At 47.1% G+C, this 19,639-nt stretch overlaps 1 protein-coding gene across 11 annotated transcripts in view; it reads right to left on the reverse strand.

Annotated features, from left to right (window-relative positions):
- The window catches only part of PSD2 (pleckstrin and Sec7 domain containing 2), a 98,271-nt gene that overhangs the window by 6,366 nt on the left and 72,266 nt on the right, over positions 1 to 19,639 (reverse strand). For 10 of the 11 annotated variants that reach the window (XM_075442153.1, XM_075442149.1, XM_075442155.1 and 7 more), the window contains 5 exons: positions 18,933 to 18,993; positions 12,259 to 12,349; positions 11,076 to 11,119; positions 7,239 to 7,429; positions 5,981 to 6,051 (listed from right to left, as the gene is read on the reverse strand). In XM_075442153.1, the coding sequence (XP_075298268.1) occupies positions 5,981 to 6,051; positions 7,239 to 7,429; positions 11,076 to 11,119; positions 12,259 to 12,349; positions 18,933 to 18,993 (458 nt within the window). The remainder of the gene's footprint in view (positions 1 to 5,980; positions 6,052 to 7,238; positions 7,430 to 11,075; positions 11,120 to 12,258; positions 12,350 to 18,932; positions 18,994 to 19,639) is intronic. The other variant, XM_075442156.1, reaches the window with a different exon arrangement.

Consider the following 19,639-nt stretch of genomic DNA (forward strand, 5'->3'; position numbering starts at 1 on the left):
CAGCCCTGGAACAGTAGCATTCCTGCAGCCAGTGCATCTCCATGCAGATGTGGGGCTTGCTGGGCAAGACTTGCCAGACTGAGCACGGCTTGCCTGAACCATGCTTTTTAGTACATGTGCCACTTTGGCATGGTCTCTCATGTAATTCATTAGACTGGCACTTGAAAATTGCAGCACCAATCCTTGTATTCCTGCCTTATTTTCTCCACTGAAAGACAATTTCACACAAGTGGGGAATGTAGCAATCACTATATATGTATATATTTTATAAACCGATAGAAAATACTAAGTATGGGATTCTGAAAGGATGATCTTGGCACAGCACTTTTAAGGAAAAATAGGAGTTCAATCAATCTTGTGTTTACCCTTTGCTTTCCCAGTGACTGAGCTCCCGGCCACTTAAAGCGACATCCTCCCTCCCACTCTGCACCCTTGCCGGCTCAACAGGTAATCCTGGATGGAAGGATGGACAGATGGATGGATGTAGCCATGTTAAAGTCTTCTGATTGCTAACCCTGGTCAACAAGGCTGTTCTCTAATGTAGGGTCAGAAAGGTCTCTTCTCTGTTGCTCTTCAGAGCACCAGGGACCAGCACCCCACAGCCAATGGATGTGGCTCGCCCAGATCCTTGCTCCTGATGGGAAATCAGCTTCTGAAGCCTTTCCTTCCCTCCGTTTTTGAATCAATCATCCCATCCAGGAGAGTAGTTGCCATACTGTGTTCACCGTCACGTGATACTTGGCCTTGTGCAAAGAAATGCCATGGGGCCCAGAGACGAGAAATGTCTAGCATGGGTTCCTGGCTCACGTAACTGCCTTCTTAAGAGTGAGCTCCAAAGAAAAGACCTGGCTTTCCAGCAGAGGAAAGGGTGGGTGCTGCAGACACCCTGCTTTCAAGGTGACATTCAGATGGGCTGCACTGCGGTGCAGTATAGGTGACCTTTGCTCAGTGGGTATTTCAGTACGCAGGGAAAGAAGAAGAAATGCTTTGCTTTGTGAGGACCTAATATGTTACCTCACTTGGAAAGAAATTGTTGCTTGAGGAAGACGTTACTGTTCAGGCCTCATCTATTGTAGAGAGACTTCCAAACCTGGATGTTTTTCCAGGCCTGAAGCTCTTTGGGTCTGAACAGATCTGACTGTGATGCCCATGATCTCTTATTTCAAGATAAACTTTCTGAAAATACAGTGTAAATAGTGAGGCTTAATGGCATGTGAAAAACAGAAACTGCCATGACTGCAAACTGGTTTGGGTAATGCAGATCTTCACCTCAAATGGTATCATCATGTATTGCCTCTACTGATTTCAGGCTCATGGGGATCAATATAGGTGTAAAGAAAAGCCACATCTTCTTCTTTTTTTAACACTGGGCCCAGTAAATCAGAGAAAGATTGAATCAAGCAGGTTGTCTCTACATTCTGCCTCCCTGCTAGTGGAAACGGGCTGCGTTTGCAGGAGTGGATAGTGCTGGAGGCTTACTTCTACACAGGATGGCTCTGCCAGGAAGCTCATCTTAATGCCTGTGCTGTGGTAGTCGTGGTACTATGTGCAGCTGCCAATGCCGGGAGACCTTTGTGTGCTTTTAAACAGGCACCCTCCTCAAACAGCTCCAAGGCTGTATGATGCCATGCACACACAGCTGGAGCCATCACAGTGCTGAGCACTTACACCGTAGTGTAGGCTACACCATGTAGCCTTCCTCTGGAGAATAAAACCATTGCCCTTCAGCAATGCATGTCAGCTCTGCTCCGAAGCCTCCAGCAGCTTCGCTACATTTTGCCTCACTTCTTTTCTGAGCTTTGATGTAAGTGTAAGTGTGTGCTGAGGAAGAGCTGTGTCCAAAAATGTATTAGTAACACAGACACTTTCAGTGAAGGGATTCTGGTTTAAAACTCAAACAAACTGATTTATACTAAAACATAAGCAGTACCGTATTTAGAAGAACTTCAGGTGATGTTTTTTCCACATTGAAGTACTGCTAACTTCACCCTCACCTTTTTCATGGTGTTATCCTGCCATACATTTTCTGGCAAAGGGGCTAATCTGGTATAACAGGGCTGGTGAATTTTTGTCTGATGTGTCCTGCATGATTCACTTAAAGTACTTGTCACTGGGAAAAGGATAAGGTATGCTGTGCCACACCATTCCAGTTACCATTAGCTCCCAGCCCGTGATTGGTGACATGCTTATTTTTCCCTTGCTTCTCCAGGTGTAGGATGGTGCGGGTCAGTAATTTTCAGGGTCTGTTTTGGGGATAACATCTGCAGGAACTGAGCTTTGTTTTGGAATCCCTCTAAGTTTGTTTCATTGATTTTCATCTTTTAATGTTGATGGTGTAGACTCCTGGTTCATGTGCCTCTCCTGCCTGCACAAGGCTCTGCTTAAACATGCGTGACCACCCCCTTGTCTGGGCTTAGTTTCTGCCATGGCAGTGGTCCATGGTATCTTTGGTTCACTATTCTGATGCCGGCTTTCCCCTACTGCCCACCGCTGTGAGTGGGTGGTGGGAGATCCGCAACTAATATGAGGTCCCCAGCTCAAGAAAAGGCATCTGTCTCTTGTGCCTGCCTTTGTAGGGCACCTGGATATGGTGAGAAAGCCCAGTGTATTGGTCCTGATGCCCTCTTCTCTGGACTCAGCACCAGCCCTGAGCAGTGATGTCAATATGGACATGGAGCTACAGAGGTTTCTCGTGCTCTGGCTTGTGAGTAGGTTTTTCTCTTTTTCCTTTTCTTCAGTCTAAATAAACCATTTAATGAGGAAAACTAACCACTGTGCCCTTTTCAGTCTGGTCATGAACTTGGTGCTCTGAGTAGCACTGCCATGGCAAGGTCCTGCCTGCATTGGACAGCATTCATGGGTTGGGGCTGCACTGGGAACTTATTCATGGCTGGGGGCTGCAAAGGCAGACCTTGCGGGAAGGCTTCCATACAAAAGCACCTCACACTGTAGCTCTCCATCTCTCCTCTCAACACTCTCCTATGTGTGGTGATTAAGGGTTATTATCCCCATTTCACAGAGATGAAGTAAGTTGCCAAAGGCCATGGAGTGAGTCAGTGCCCAGTGCAGATTAGAGTGCAGGAGAGGTGCACACTGCTCCCAAGCCTGCATTTCTTCCTCAAGACTGTGCTGCATCCCTTTAGGGGATCAAGCAATTGCTTCAGCAGACTATGCTAGAACATGCTAATCCAGCAATTAATACCGGCGAGTCAATGACATGTGACATCTCTGCAACACCAGGTTTATGGCTGCTGCCTGTATTGCTTCTAACTGAGTGACTTCTACCTGTCCACCCACCCACCCACTCTTCTGCCTATCTTATGTCCATCTGTCTCTGTATCTGGCCATTCCTCCTTTCCATAAATCTGTCTCCCCAACCCCTCCTTCCCCTGCCTGCTTCCCTCTCTTTCTGGTTCTTATCTCTACTAAACTTGCTCCCCAAAACCAAACTGAGTAGAGTTTCCTATTAAACTTATGGGAATTTCCTACTAAAGCCTAGGTCCTTGGTTTGGTCTGAGCAAAAAACTGGAACCGTCTGAACCTGTGCTCCATGGCGTCAGGTGGGTCTGGAAGCGGGTACTTTCTCTCTATCTTCACATCAGAAAATCTTTTCCCAGTGATTTGCGCTCAATCCAGGTTCTACCTTGTGTTTATCTGCAGGCATCTTCCACTGAGATCTTGGGAGGATGGCACACCGCTTCCTTCCTGTGTTGTGCAACTCTCTTGCTCTGCAAACCACCCCATAGGCAAGAAATCGCACTAAGAATTGACAGGGCAGGTGCACATTTATCCACTCTCTGTTGTGGTGCTGGGAATATTTGGAAGTGACAGGGTAAGGACTTTGTCTTCCCGGTTGCATCCTTCTGTCCTGTCTCTGCAAGCCTGATAGGCACTGTCCACAGCCAAGCCCAGCCCAAGGAATCCTCTGAAGAGGATCATATACAGTCTGGCAGCAGCTCATGACTAAGAAGCCTCTCTTTGCCCAAATGTTCCTCAGGTTTATTTTTGTTGTTGTTCCAGATGCTACTTCCTTGGGGCACCCTTGGGAATTCCAGTCCCTCCTGCTAATTACACATCAGTCATAGCTGTTATTTATCAGAGACTTTCATAACCTAGCCAAATCTTAGGTGTTTTGCTTTTTCTATCCTTGTCCATAAAGAAAGCCCTCAGTTTCTTAATCATTTGCTCCTGAAGATCATCTAGGTAAGAACATTGGTCTTCTAACTTCCATGTCAATCTCATCCTCACTCTCTTTTTGAATTCTGAACACCTACTGCTAACTTAACAGACTATGTTGGTATAACAGTCTGGATATTTACTGCTGTTACCCTTGTACGGTAGAGAATACCCGATCCCTCTGCCCGACCAGAAGCAAGGACACCCAGTGTTTGCTTCATGGCTCCTTCTAGTGCTGTCCAAGCAGTCAAGAAATTATTCAGTTAAGTGGATTTTTGGCCCAGCAGGGGAAGAAAATTCTGTCCTGAAAGTGTATTTCATTCCAAACATATACCCCCTCAACAGACTCATCCCAAGAGACACGCCCTAGAAGTTCTTGGTGAAAAATTCATTTAGATCCAAATAGTTCCCGTGATTTTGATGAAATTGCATTTTTTCACAGAAAAATTGTCTTAAAATTAAATGTTGATGGTGGCTCTGTACAAGTTAAATCCTCGAGGTCAGCATGAGGACCTCTTTGGTAGACTCCATGTGGAGACTCGTAAGGAGACAAGAGACTGAGATGCAGGAAGAGTACCACTGACTTGAAGAATGCCATACAGAAGGCTGGAGAAGATCTGGGCTCTCCTGCATGCTTCAGCTTCCCTCAGCTGCAGGAGAGAGTGTCAAGGCTGTAAAAATATCACTTGGCTAAGGGCAACCCATACTGTAAATTACAATCAGCTGCTGCCAGATTTCTGTTGGCTTTGTGACATGTGCCATAGGATCTGACAAAACATGTGAATCGTTGGGGTGTGCTATGAGTTCTGAGTCATAATTCCATGCTGCCCTGAGGATCTTTCTGCCTTTGTTATATAATCCAATGTTTGTTTACTCTCATTGCTTTGGAGATAACACTGCAATACTTAGGAACATCTACCCACAGGGAGTGCTGTTCCAGCAAGGTGAGTTCAATGGGTTACTGCACAGCATGTGCTACTAAGGTAGTTCAGACCTAGTTCAGTGGGTTATGTTGTTGCATGATGAACAGACATTTGGCATTCCTGGCTGGCTCACACTGACATTCAAGTGAGCCCCTATCCAGGCTCCCTGGCTTTTCCCACAGAGAAGACTATCCATGGAAATCCTCCTGGTATCCAAGTGTCTTGAAAGGCAGAGAGCTGAATGCTATAGCATGCAGAGAAGCTCTTTCATGGTGACTTTGCGTCCCATGAGGACCTGGGATTTACAGATGTGTTGACTAGAGATGGCTACAGAACGAACAGAGATGAAGACAGGTAGAAAGTGTCACTTGGAAACCCATGGAATGACCCAGCTCAGCAAGGTCCTGAAGGAGAAGAGAAACTTTAAACATGGTCCATACCAGACTCAGTGAAGCTGCTCTAATCAGATCTAATGCCAGCAAATAAAACAATAGGCAGGATAAGACTGGTCTGATGCCCCATCTCTTCAGCTTCCTATTGCATGTTTCTCCAGCACCCTATTTCACCTTTTTTATATTATCTGTTCATTCATCCTCCTCACCAGCTCCTGATTTCTGGGAGACTTCTGCAGATATCTTACCTCAATATTCTCTCTTTCATACTTCTTCTTGTATGGCCCTCTTTTGAGGCTGTGAATGGTGCCCTTAGCATGAACATCACCACCAAGATGACGGCATTGTCCAGTTTTGTATACTGGTCTCCGGAGGAGCTCTGTAGATGTCCATGCATGCACTAGGACATGGATTCACCTCTACTTGCATCTATGGGTCTCCTGCTTAGGAACGCATGAAACAGCAAATGGGATAGTACACCACGGTTACCTTTTGTAAATAAAGGATCGTCCCTTTAAGCACAGCATAAAATTTCTTCCAACCTCTTCTTCCTCTGGGAGCTAAAACAGGAAGAACATTTAATTACACATGTCTGCTTCTGCCAGTGCTACTTCACCTTCACATTTCTGACAAAACCAACACTTCTCCTGACCCACCACAGGCATGCACTGATGCCCAGACCTCATATACCTCCAAGCTATTGCTTATGAGTGGCTTGTCTGCAGGCACTTATGTTTGAGAGATGGGCTGGGAGATGCAGCCTCCCATCAGGAATACAAGAAGGTCAAAACCAGAGTTGACCTGGTATACGGGTATCAGTGGTCATATGCAGGAAGACTCTGCTCCTCCAAACCCAGGTTCATGTTTCTTGGACTAAATTCTTGACAAGCAGTGACATTCCCTGAGGTCCTCTGCTTCAGGCGACTTAGGTAGACATACCCTGGGTCAGGCAGCTTCTGTTCCACTGAGAAGGGAGCATTACCACCAGCTGCCTTGATGGACTTGGGGACAGAGAGCTTGCTGGAAGCTGGAGAGGGGCAGGAGGTGAGGGGAGCCATCTACACCACCACAAGACAGCTGATCCTTCAGTCATGGACTATTAAGAAAGTGCTGGAAGCAAGGGAGGCCTTTGGTGGTAATCTCTTCTGAAGATCTTTAATCAGCTGCAGTGACGGGGCCCATCACATTAATTAACAAAAGGGATTATCCAAGGTTTCATTAATCTCTGCTTATTAACAGATATATTTTCCTTTACCTTTCCTGTAATCTCCTATGCTGACAGCAGAGCTGTGAGGCATCCTATTGCCCAGCCAGCACACAGCAGCTCTTTCCAGCACATGGCAGAATAGGGATAGGAACAAAACTTCAAAGACCAGACTGTCCCCAAGATCAGGGCTGGAGTGGACAACTGCTGTGGAACCAGCCTCACCCCATTGCTCAGAGTGTGAGATTCAGGGTTATGCCCATGAACAGGATGAAAGACCAGATCTATCTGTGTCGGTAGGGCACCCTTAAGTTCCTTGGAAATGAGAAGGGAAGACTGAGACCTCCTGAAAACATTGATTTCTACAAATGCTTCAAAACACCCTCCTTTCCCAGCGCCCTGACACCCATGGATCTGGGGATCTCTCTTGTGTTCCCTGGGACCCGATAAGGAAATGCCTTCAGCAGAAGAGCCAGGGAGAAGGCCAGGGCAAGGCTCTGGTACTGCCTGGGGCACATCTCATCCTGTCTCGTTAACACGTACTTCTCTTCCCATCCATGTCTGCATGGGTTTTACGCGTGAGGACACCGTGCTTGTAGGTGACTGCGTTCAGTGCTTGGGGGATGTCCAGGAAGGGGTTGCTGCTGTCAACAATCCTTGTCACCTTCTTCGCACTGGCTCCGAATTTGTCATCTACCAGCTCCGAGAGTGATTTCCTCAATTCGTCCTCATCACTTGGAAAGAAAGTCACAGAAGAGATTGAGTGGAGGATACGTGGGCTGGGTCACAGTGTGCCCTATTTGCTTTGGTTTTAAAGAGAGTTATTTATTACAAGACTAGTCAGAGAAAGAAAATGAAAGGAGATGCAGGGACTGTAACAGGCAGAGTGTGACAATGGTGGTGATCTGGACATAGCTGAGACAAGTGTGGGTGGCAGGTAACTGTCCCAGCGGTCCCACTGTGAGGCTACTCAAAACAGGTAAGGGAACGGGTGCTTGTCTGAACACCAGAAAACTGCAGACACACCATTGCTGAGGACTACAAGCGCTTCACAGGGAGAGTCTCCAATTCTGTTCCCTAAAATCAGAGCTTAAGCAGGTCTTTTGCTGGAGACCAGGTATCACTGGGGTTTCTCAACCTCTGAGAGGCAACTTCTGGGGTGTCCTAGATACTGAAGTAGTTTGAGGAAGTTCCTCTGCATCTCTGAGGAACAAATACTCTGCAGACATTAAGGAAATGGGCCACTTGATCAAAAAAAGCACAAAGCCTGGAATAGGCTATACATCAGCTCCCTGTTTGTGTCCTCAGGTTGGGCCTGCAGAGAGCTAGAAATTCTGGTCATTTCTATAAAAACTGCTTCTCCTCACAGATCTTCTGGTCCTGGACCCTGGACAGTAAAGGTTGAACATCTTAGGAAAGTGTCCACTGACTCCACCAAACCTGCCTCTTCCTGTTTGGAGTAAAACCTACTCTGGTGCATAGAAGCTAGAGCTTGTACGGAAAGTGATATTTCCCAGTGTCCCTGGGACATTGAGGAGGGAGAGCAAACAGGGAGTTGCTGCCTTGTGTGAGAAGTGTCAATGTCTAGATGGTATGAGTGGTCACCTTAGGTTGCGTATTAGATTGGGACCAATTTCTAGATGAGTGACCCAGGGATGAAGCCAATAGCTGAAGTGTGAGCAGTAAAATACCACATTTCCCCACCTGCAACAAGTAGACGGCCAAAGCATCAGAAATCTCTTGGAAGAAAAGGTTGATTTCTCAGCCCTCAGCACCTACAGGAATCCTGGGGCTTAGGCAGACCCCAGACACTACAGCTGAGTGGGGAGTTAGCGGGGCTCAGTTCTCTGAGCTGCACCACAGAGACCCCTCTGAGCTCCTGCTTGCTGCTGGGATGATGGTCATATACCTGTCTGTCCAATCAGGCTTTGTGAGCAAGGGCCTTTCTTTCCCTGGAAGGGACAAGGACAGAAGTCACAGGCAAGCAGGGAGAAGAGGGTCTTGCCTGTGCAAGGTTACGACCCAGTGCCCCGTATCTGAAAGAAAACTAGGTACCCCACATCAGATTATCTATCCCAGAGCAGAGGAGCTGAGAGGTCTCTCATGTTGCAGCCTGTCCATCTGCAACCAAGCAGAACACTCTGCAGCAAGGCAGGTCCAAGGCCAGTGTAGGGTGAATGAGGGGGTGCCAGGACACAAGCAGGTTGGGTGGAGGAAGGCAGGAGGGGGGTTAGATGCTGCTGACTGGAACTGCACCTCTGCAGCGGGACTCCGGAGGCTGACATCCCTCAGAGGTGCTGGAGCCAGGGAGCGTGTGTTGGCAGGCGTTGTGTAACCGCTGCCCGTATCCAGCGAGCAGATGGACTTCTGCTGAACTCCTCTTACATAAACTGTCCCACCGGCACCTTCTGCGGAGGTACAGAGCTCCCTCTCGCGACTGTGTCCACCCGCCGACCCGGCCTCCCTGCTGCTTTCCTCTGACACAGATGCCACGCAAGATAATTTTTAAAGTGAAATCAATGGCACATGACCCGCTAAGAAACTGATGTCCTTCCAGGGCCACCAGCTGGCTGTGTCCTTCCCAAAGGAGAGAGCGGCTCACAGTGAGCACTGCTGCCATCAGGCCATGGCTGGCAATGGAGACTCCTGCTCTGCAAAGCTGGACCCACATAGCTGGGCAGGGAGGTAGGATCAAACTGTATCCAGACACTTTTCTGGCCAGGACAATATGAAAAAAAAGAGCAGGTGATGGATCTAATGGCCCAGAAGGTCCTGCTCAGTCCTGTGACCCTCTGGAGGCAAGGAAGGTCTGAGGCTAAGGAGAAGAATGAAGGGAAGGGAAGGGAAGGGAAGGGAAGGGAAGGGAAGGGAAGGGAAGGGAAGGGAAGGGAAGGGAAGGGAAGGGAAGGGAAGGGAAGGGAAGGGAAGGGAAGGGAAGGGAAGGGAAGGGAAGGGAAGGGAAGGGAAGGGAAGGGAAGGGAAGGGAAGGGAAAAGGGAGCACAGTCCAACCCTTGCTGTGAGTTCTGGCCTGTTCTCTGGGCAGGGGGTGGGTAGTAGAGCAGGGTAAGAAGGGCTGAAGAAGGTGCTGCCTGAACCTGTCATGGAAGCCACCTTGCTAGCTATTCACAGACTAGTTTCAGGGTAACAAACCGTGATCTGGAGGAGAAGACAGAGTGCATCTCATTGAGTGTGTGGATGACATAAAAATGAGAGGTACAGGGCCACGACATAGAGAGACAGAAACCTCAGTAAATGCAGCACCCCAGTACCACACTGGGGTGGAGTGGTCCTGCAGAAGGGTCATCTGGGACTGATGGTTGGGGAGCACTCTGCAGAAAAGGCCCTGGGGCTCCTGGTGAACAGTAGGATGAACAGCAGCCAGCCAGTGTGTCCTGGCAGAAACAGATGTCAAGAGCATTCTGGGCTGTGTAAGAGCGGCACAGTGAGGAGGCTAAGAGAAGTGATCATCCTCCTCCACTCTGCACTCCTTACATCATATCTTGATACAGAAAGCAGTATTGGGCCCCTAGTACAGGAAAGGCCATCAACAAGGTGGAGACAGTTCAGCAGAGGCCACCAAGATGCCTGGGGCTGGAGCACTTGCAATGTAAGAAGTGACTAAGGGAACTGGACTTGTTCAACCTAAAGAAGAGATGGCTTTGGAGGACCTCATGGCAGCCTTCCAATATGTGTGAGGAGGTTACTGAGGGGGCAAAACCAGGCTTTTCACTATGACATATGGCAGGAGGACAAGAGACGGTGGGCATAAATCAGAACAAGATCAGTGTCTAATGTATAATAAAAAAATGTCACTCAGAATAATTAAGCATTGGCTCATGAATCCAGAGGAGCTGTGGGTTCTCTGTCCTTGGAGGTTTTCACAATCAAACTGAACAAAGTCCTGAGCATCCTGATCTGAATTCAGTGTTGGTCATACTTTCAGGAAGTTGGCCTGGAGATCTTGCAAGGTCTCTTCCTCCCTGAGTGATTCTCTGATACTACATCTGGAAGAAACTATGTGGAAGAGATGGAAAGTCTCAGTGATCAAAATAACCCCAAATCTTGAGCTCCTTGTGCAAAGACCTCTGAAGCACCTGAATTTTATACATAGCATTTTATAAGAGTATAGCAAACAAAGAAGGCATTCCCTTTCTTTAAATCGTGCCTGTGGATCCTGTGTCCACAGACTGTCACCAACCTACCCATCTGCTTTTTGTGTCTAAGTGGTAAATAAACCAAGCTTGCCTACAGGAGGGACTTCAGTGCCTAAGGGCTTGGCTGGAAATCTTTTGGGAGCTTCTGGGGCTAAAAAAATTACTCAAGACCTGTCAGCTACTGTGAAAGACGCAGTATCTCCCAAATGCTTAGCGTATACTTACATGGCCCACTCCAGCTTCTCATTCTTGATGGAGTTATATAGTGTCTGAAACAAGAACATAGTATTAGCTGTGTCTCTCATGGCAGACATGTCTGGGCTGTGGAGGCAATCTCCTCCACACACTGCCTTGGGGTGTTCTTGGAGAGATAGCTTCCTTGATGAACTGTCCTGGAGAAGTATTCACCCATGAGCAGGACAACTGCTGTCCTGCTAGACTCTTTTTTGTCTATATGCCATGCTAGGTATTGGACTAGCTGCACCAGCAGAAGAGGGTCTGGCAGCCACTGTTTTTCAGGAGCCTTTATATGACATTTTTGACTAATTCTTGGTGCTGTACCTAGTCCTCAGTGAATCCTGGCCCACACAAAGATGGTAGAAGACTCTGGGGTATGCCAAGACACGTCCAGTGTCTCAACTAGGGGAAAGGGACAGTGGAGGCTTGATTGCTGTGCTGAGAAGCATGGGAGGGATAGATGATCTCAGGGATCAGCTCTTCCATTTCCTCCTGTGCAAAATTCCAAGAGTTTCCCTGGGGCACTGGGAAACAAGCAGAATGAGGAGGTGGCCCTGACAATACTGAGTGGTGGGATAGGGTAAGGTCTTCTGAGAGGCAGGGATGTCATCTAAAGCACGATGTGACACCCCTGATATGTCGCTGGTCATTTCAACCTCCTTCCACACAGCAAAATCCAGGTCAAGTTGCTGGACCTGCAGCAGGTGCAGACAACAGTGGTAGTGTTAACCCATGTGGAAGGAGAAAATACTCACTTTGGGGTGTTTAACCAATATCCCATGGTACTGAACTAGCTGTGTTGGAGCACTACATCTGATTACATGGAAGTGAAGGCAGAGCGAAGTGTCAGCGTCAGATGGTCATATTTGGGGATGAGGGGGTACCTTGTTCTGTGCATTGTCTGGTGCATCACAGAGCTACTGTGGGGAGAGGGATGCCTGCTATGCTCTGAGGGCAGATATGCCACAAGTCTGGATAAAACACCACCAGGGAACAGATCTCTAGTGGCTCACTTCAGGTTAGCAGAAGCTATCCATGTGGGTTACAATTCTCCAAATGAAAGAATTGTGCACTGGAAAATGCTGATTCAAGGACTTAGAGTGTCCCAGCAGGACTAGGTGGCACTACAGTAATAATGACTGTATCCCACTGTCTATTGATATCACATTACCTTCAGCAAATCCTTTGCAAAGTCCTTCCCATCGTTCAGCCCATCCAGGTTTGCTATGAACTGTTGACACGACATCTTTTTGCCAATATTCTGTAAAGGCAAAGCAGCAGCTCATTAAACTTCTGGAGAATTTTGATCTTAATCAGAGAGTCTTTTAAAGAACAATTTTATATGTAGTGGTGAAGCCTGGGTTTACCCCAAGAGCTCAAACATGCAAGGTCTTCTGCTTTGATCTTGTATTGGGCTGTTCGCTTTATTCGCTCATGCCAGCATCCAAACATTTCAAATGACCTCTTTTCTAATGGCGGAGATAAAACATCTGAAAAAAAACCTCTCCAGCTCTTGCTCCAAACTTTCTAAATTATCTCAGCTCCGTTCTCCAGGTTGGTCCTGGTCTGTGTCTCAAAACTCAGGGTTCAGATTGCCTTGAAATTGTTCACTCAGACTGCCTTGAATTTGTAACATTTGGATGGGTCTCCAAGCCTGCCAAGTGTGAAACTGTGTGAGCATGCAGTGTCAGCATCTGAAGACAGTCAGTACTAAGCAATGACTCGTGCTTCACGGAAACTGTTATTTTTGACTGCCATTATGAAGAGAGATGATCCAGCTACTGGTGCTGCATGAACTTGAGTGCTGCGGTGTGTGAGAGCAGTAGATGTACACTGTAAGAATCTTGCAACCTGGAACACACTCATCACCAACTAATGCCAAGACTATTTGGCGCTGCTGCTGCCAGGTCATCTGGCATCCCTGGTATCTGTCTGTGGCATCTATCTTCCCAAACCCTTTACTCTTCACCATAGCCAGGTGAGTCACCTTCTCAGTCTGCAAGGGTTGAGGGACACGAGTCAGGCAGCCTTTTTCCAAGCCTCCCCCTGCAGTCCTGCCTCTCCAAAGGATTGGAGTGGAGTTGTGGGGGAGTCAGTGGGAATGATAGTGTTCAGAAAAAGAAGTCTGATACCACAAAGAAAATATAGGTGTCTCTCGTGCCATGTAATATTGCAGCTTTCACACCCTGGGGTGAAGTCCCCAAGGACAGACATCATGGTGACATCACATGGAGTGGACAATGGAGGTAGCTAGAGCAGAGCATGAGCTTCCACCAGTCTTCCTAAGGATACCAACAGCATCCTGACATTGCATGGGCTTTGCATCAAGGTACTGATAGGGTGGCCATCCAGCAGGACCTGGGAGGATGGCCAAGAGGAGCAGAGCCAGGACTCTGCTTAGGGACTCAGTGAGGAAGAAGAAGGGCCTCAGCAGGTCACTGAGAGGGGATGAAGCTGCAGCAGATTATATAAGAGGTGCCCTGCAGGGAAAGATATGTCCTCTGTGCAAGAAAATAACCGCTTGAAAGAGACGGACACCAGAAACCCCTGCCCACCAACATGCACAACAGATGACCTAGAGGCTTCTCCTCAAGTGAAAGCATCAGCAAAGGATGAGGCCTTGGGATTAGCCCACAATGACCACCCCTCCCACACATACATTCCATCTGTGTGCAGACATACTCTTTGGCTATACAGGGAGCTAGCGCTGCCTTTGAGAAACTCTGTCTGATACTCTTAATAATGCCTCCTGTCGGTGCCAGCTCCAGATGAGCTGGCACCCGTGAGAGATCAAGAACAAGAGGAATAAAGCATTGTTACAAATCTGCAGGGCCTGGGGACACAGTGCGGCACAACACAAGGCTCAGCCATCTTTGCATTTTCACAGGGGACCCCCAGAGCTCATGCTTGTAACTGGACCCAGTAGCTAGAGGCTACTGCCAGCTAGCGCTCAGCAGCACTGCAGCACTCAGAAGAGCTGCAGGGAAACCTGCTGATGTGCTAGGCTTTTTCAGCAGAGGGAAGAGACATTAGTGTACTTGCTGGCCAGTGAATTACAGGAAAAAAAAAAAGGCAGCAGCACAATGGTGTGTGGATGGAGAAAGGAAGGAGTGTAAGAGGGCACATAAAAAAATACAGTAACAAACTTCCATGCAGAAGGGAGTTTGGAGATGACATAGGTATGTTGCCTGAGACCTTGAGGCCCCAGATTACTTTGGACAGAGAGAAGGTGACTACTTCTACCTCTGCCTTGAGACAGGAAAGCAGAGTGTACAGCACAGGTCTTTCTGCCTGCAGAGATCTTATTGCAGTGGTCCAGCAACAAATGTGGAGGCCAGCACATTTTAGAAAGTGACTGGAAACAGTGAAGTGGCACAAGTTACCAGCCTTGAAGACCCTTCTTTGGGTTTCTCATGTATTGTGTCCATGTATTAATCCCAAAATATGGCTTCTTTTTTATTCTATGATCTGCCTCTTTCTTTTGCACAAGATCTCTGAGCTCAAACTGAGACAGAAGTCACAATGTGGAAAAAGAAGCTAATTGCTTAGCAATTGAGAAGGATGGAAACATGCCCTTTCTCTGACAACCATAAGAAGTGATAAGAAAACTCCAGCACTGTGAATCAGCTTGTTGGACAAGGTTGTTGAAGCACTGCATTCAGGGCCAGGATTCAGGCTGGCTGTCAGTAGGACTGAGCACAGGATGCTGGGGTGGCTTAGATGAGGTACAACCTCAAGTCAGCAATATCTTAATGCTTCTTCTTGCTGCTTTGAGAAATGAGCTGGAGCCAGCCACTCGAATACAAAGCCCTGCAAGTGCCTCCAAATCAACACCAGCTGAACAGAGAAAACAAAAAAACACTTAATCACACAGACTTTGCAGCTTCACTAAATCAACATTTGCAGAGAGACAGTTCCATGATCACAAGTTCTGTGTGATCTATGGCACCAGCACCAGGGACTGCCTGGCCTTTCGCACACTGCAAGAGTATTTAGCAAGTATGGGAAATCCCAGGAACAACTCTGGAAAAAGCCGTGATGAGGGCACAGTGAGGTGCCTTCTCACACTGTATGCCATCTTGTTGATTCAGCAAGATCATCACATTTGGACATAACCTTCAAGGGAACGTATCTGCACACCTGAAAGTTCAGTGTTCAGATGTACTATGTCCCTTGCTGAACTGGGACCTCTGGGTAGGGAGATGCAATTTCATTTCTGGCCAGCCACGCAGATGAGGGCACTTTGTTGTTTTGTGGTGCATCAGTCACTTACCAGAAACAGAACTAACAGTGAGGCTTCTTCACAGCCACACGTATCTACTATTCCTGATATGTCCCTCTGACAGAACTTTATTCCATTCTTGCCTGCTCCAGGTCATGCAGCAAAGCATGAGAAATCACTGTCAGACAATCAGCTAGCACCATGGTGTGCCTGGATGGTGAGCAACTGAGTGATCAGTGGATTGAATAAATGAGCAGGGATGAATAGTTAGATGAATGGGTAGAGACAGTATGGGAATGGATGGACAGCGGTGGATAGGCGTAAACAGTATATGAGAATGGAGAGATGCAGAGGCAAAATTCACAGAAGTGGTTAGAGTGCATAAGAATAAATTAGGAAGGATGAGATTGATCTGATGGCAGGTAGACAGGGCTGATCCTGGCATCCCACTGTTTTAACCCAGTGTAACTCCCCTGTTCACAGTTGGGTTCTTGCCTCCTCTGGGCCTCAGCCATTTGCTGCTGAGATGACTCAGCCAAGATGATCATAAACCATCGCCTTAAGTGTCCAGGATGGCTCTATGCATCTCCAGAAGACTCTAAGTTGTAGTATGGTACTCCTTGGTTGTTGCCAAGTCCCAGCATTAGGAGGTTGGGCAGGTGAGTATGGAGCTGGGTGTCCAGTGAGAAAAGCAGGTACCATGTGAAAGGGCAAGGAGGAGAAGCAGATTCCTGGGGGCCAGAGGCATTTGTTGGTGACTTCTGGCTTTTGAACACCAAATCCAGGTGAATCTATGAAAATGGAGTATCTCATTTTAAAGATAGTAAGTTTTCTGGACACTTTGAAAACAGGGTCTGAGTGCACCTGTGGTAGACAATCAAGAGTAGTAAGGCAAAACTCCAGTGTGGCCAGGTGCAAATCTCAAGTTTTGAAGCCAGTCTCATTACTTTTAATCCTGGGCTCAGTATATGTGATAGCCACTGCTGCGATGGTGAACTAGCCCATACTAGAGTCACTGCTGTAGGGAACTTCCCTGTTACAGAGACACATCAACCACACTTTCCTAAATAAAGGAATTTCCCACTCCACAGCAATGCACAGTAAAACACTGAAATACACACACATAATATTAAAAAAGGAAATAAAATAAAAAGTGATATGCAATATCATGACAGCATCTTTAACAAAAAGGGATGAGAGACCAAGTCACACAATCCCAGGTACACTGCAGTTTATGGAGGTTTCTTTACACAGACTGAATTTCATGTGATGCATATCAGCTGCTAACAGGTTGCTAAGTAGTGAAGGACACTGCACAACAACTTAGGAATCCAGACAAACAAAAATCTTTTTTTTTTTTTTTTTTTAACACAGAAAAAAACAAGTCAAATGCCAGTGCTTTAAAGCAAAACACTAGAATGACTGCACTTACCACCTGGTAAAGGATTAAAGAGCAGAAAGAGAGGTTCCAGGAGCAGAAGGAATTAAAAAAAAGGAGGAGAAGGAGAAGAAGAAATTAATGTTACACATGCAGAAAAAATAAAGAGAAGATTTTTCAAAGAATAGCTGAGGCATTTCTACACCTCTTCAAAAGAAACTTATTTTTTCTTTGTCTAGATACCATGAGATCATTTCTTCTTACTAGGCATCTTAGCCAGCTTGTCAATGAAAAATAGAAATGGTAAGGTTTTGGAGGTTTTGGGTTTTTTGGGCCTTTTCAATAATTTCTGTCCTCCCAGAGACATACTTTGGATTTTTTTAAATTAAAAAACTAGACAAAATATGATAATTTTGGAGTCAAGTTGCATAGTTTGCCTTCTGCCACAACGTGGCTTTTGCTCTTGCAGGAAATGTTTTGACAAAAATATATCCTTGGCTCCAGCTATTTCAGCTGTGAGACCCTTCTAGAAGCTGTCCCGCCTGCTATCCCACTGTGTGCAAAGACATTTTGCCTAGACATGTTACTGGCCGTCATGTGGGTGGGAATGGACCCGGTGTAACACTGGTCATAGGCTATGTGTTCCCCAAAGGACGAGTCTGCGGCAGCTGCAAACAGCTTGTTGCAGTCCACAGTGCACATCTGGAAAGGATGCCCTTGCTGACACCAGTACTTCCCTTCACTGACTGCTGTCCTCAAACCTTGCCACTGTCATGAAGGCAATATCCATGCTGTAATGATGGGGAGGGTCTCCCAGTTGGACTGTCAGAATGGCACAGGTGAAGCTGGTGGCCTTTGCATCTTTGCCATCATAGGTGAAGAGCACCCATGTAGCGTCCTCTTCCCACCCTCACAGAAAAATGCTCCTGTCAAAGGTGATTATAAACCAGTATGCAAAAAAAGAGCTGGGTTATGGCCTGCTACTGTCACCTCATTGACAGGCTAATGAAGAGAAAATCAAGGCAAGTTTCTGCAGATGCACAACAAATTGTTGCCAGCTGGAGGCAGAAGAGGACTCTGATGACACAGCTTGGAAATCATGGGATTGTGGAACAGAAAAAGGATGTGTAGGTTTCATATGCACAGGTTGCTATAACAAGATGTTCCCTCATGCCCCCTCCATCTTCACACAAGTTATGGGGAGTCTGTGGCTCCAGGTCTGAGCTCGCAGAGGGACTATGAAAGAAGACACTTCAGTGACTCGAGACTTGAGGAACCCCTCTACCCCTGTAAAGGGGCACAGCCCTCTGAGGCTGACAGCCATGCTCCATGCCTGCACCATAAGGCTGGAGAGCAGGGAGGAGATCTGCGTCAACAGTGCCTATAGCCTTCCAAAGCACTCAGCAGGGTGCAGAGTTCATGCTTACTGCGAGATGTATGCTATGGCAGGGGTCTCCAAGGGTGCACAATGCTGTCCCCTATGCCCAATCCCATCTCCCGTTTGCAGTTATTTTTCCTCCCAGTCTGCTCTCCTCTTTACACTCAGGTTGACCTTTTATGAATAAATCCAACCTATGCCACCTGAAAGACCCTCTAAAAGGTAGTGAAAGATCTTCTTAACAGCCTTTGCAGTTTTCCAACCATGTGTTTGGACACTGAGCTCTGCTCACCCTACTCTTTGTCCAGAGGCCTCTCTGATATGACTGATATATGTGACATAACTGATATGACTCCAGCGGCTGTCTGTTACGTTCTGGGGAAAAGCAACAGCTGGGACTTACTTCATGTTTTGGGAAGGAAAAATCAAATCTATACCTGTACGAAACCACTGACACCCTTGCAGCAGTTGCTGGATGAGGGGAGCCTCAGGTGTCTGCACCACAAGAAATAGCAGCACAATTGGTGCTGCTGTTTGGCAGCTCCACAGAGACTGGTGGTGAAGACCTCTCCATGAGACCTCCTGGGGCAGGGCTAATGGATGAAACAGGTCCTGGGGAGAAAGCTGCATTGCCTGTGCCTGTATACAATAGCAGATGTCAGCAAAAGATATGCCTTTGGCTTAAGTGTGGAGTGACACTAAGAGATCTGTCCCCAGGTTTGGGCCTGACACCCAAAATTCCCCCTGGATCTGGTCAGAGTACTCTCTGCTAACTTATCTCAATTTTCCAGCCACACATCCTGCATAAGGGGACAGACCTCTATACAAGTAAGGAAAAAAGGAAGGATGCATCACCAACTACTACTTACATGGCCGTGAAGGTCTGTGTTTAGCAGCATCAGGGCACAGGTGAGCGTATGAATCCCATCTGAAACACACAACAGTCAGATGGCCATGATTACAACCCTTCCCATGCGGTTTCAATGTTTGCTGGCTTGGCAGCCCACCCATTGGAAAAAACAAGGCTAGTTGCTATGTCTGGGTCCTTCAAGAATAACTGTTTCTTTCAGCTATGAAGAGAGTTTAAAAAAATGCAAAGCCATCTTTTCCTTCAAACTTTACCTTTTCCTGAAATGATTACCTGGTTAAGTGGCTTTAAAGCAGTTTTCTGCCTTTCTAAAGACCAGAGTTTCCACCTAGTCTTCCTCCATATGCATTTTGTGGCAATGCAGCTCCAGTATGAGTCAGAGACCCTGGCAAACAGAACTAGTTTCCCCTCAGTTCATCACAGTCACCTCAGGGTTTTACCCTGAGGACTGTAGCCATCACCCTCAGGCAGCCTGTAAATTCTAGAGTTGTTGAACAAACATTGTTACTACAAACGAGTACAGCATTTATGGACCCCTGACTTCACGAAACTCATGTGAAGTTTTCCTTCCATTTGAGACAGCACAGCACTCTATTCTGTACCAGGTAACCTGGTGGCTTGCTGTTATTTCAAAACCATGCAGTGTGCTGAAGCTGTTCATAGTCAAGAGACTAGTCTCCACACACCACCTCACAATAGTGAGATG

This window comes from Opisthocomus hoazin, chromosome 23 (genome assembly GCF_030867145.1).
Source record: "Opisthocomus hoazin isolate bOpiHoa1 chromosome 23, bOpiHoa1.hap1, whole genome shotgun sequence".
NCBI lineage: Eukaryota > Metazoa > Chordata > Aves > Opisthocomiformes > Opisthocomidae > Opisthocomus > Opisthocomus hoazin.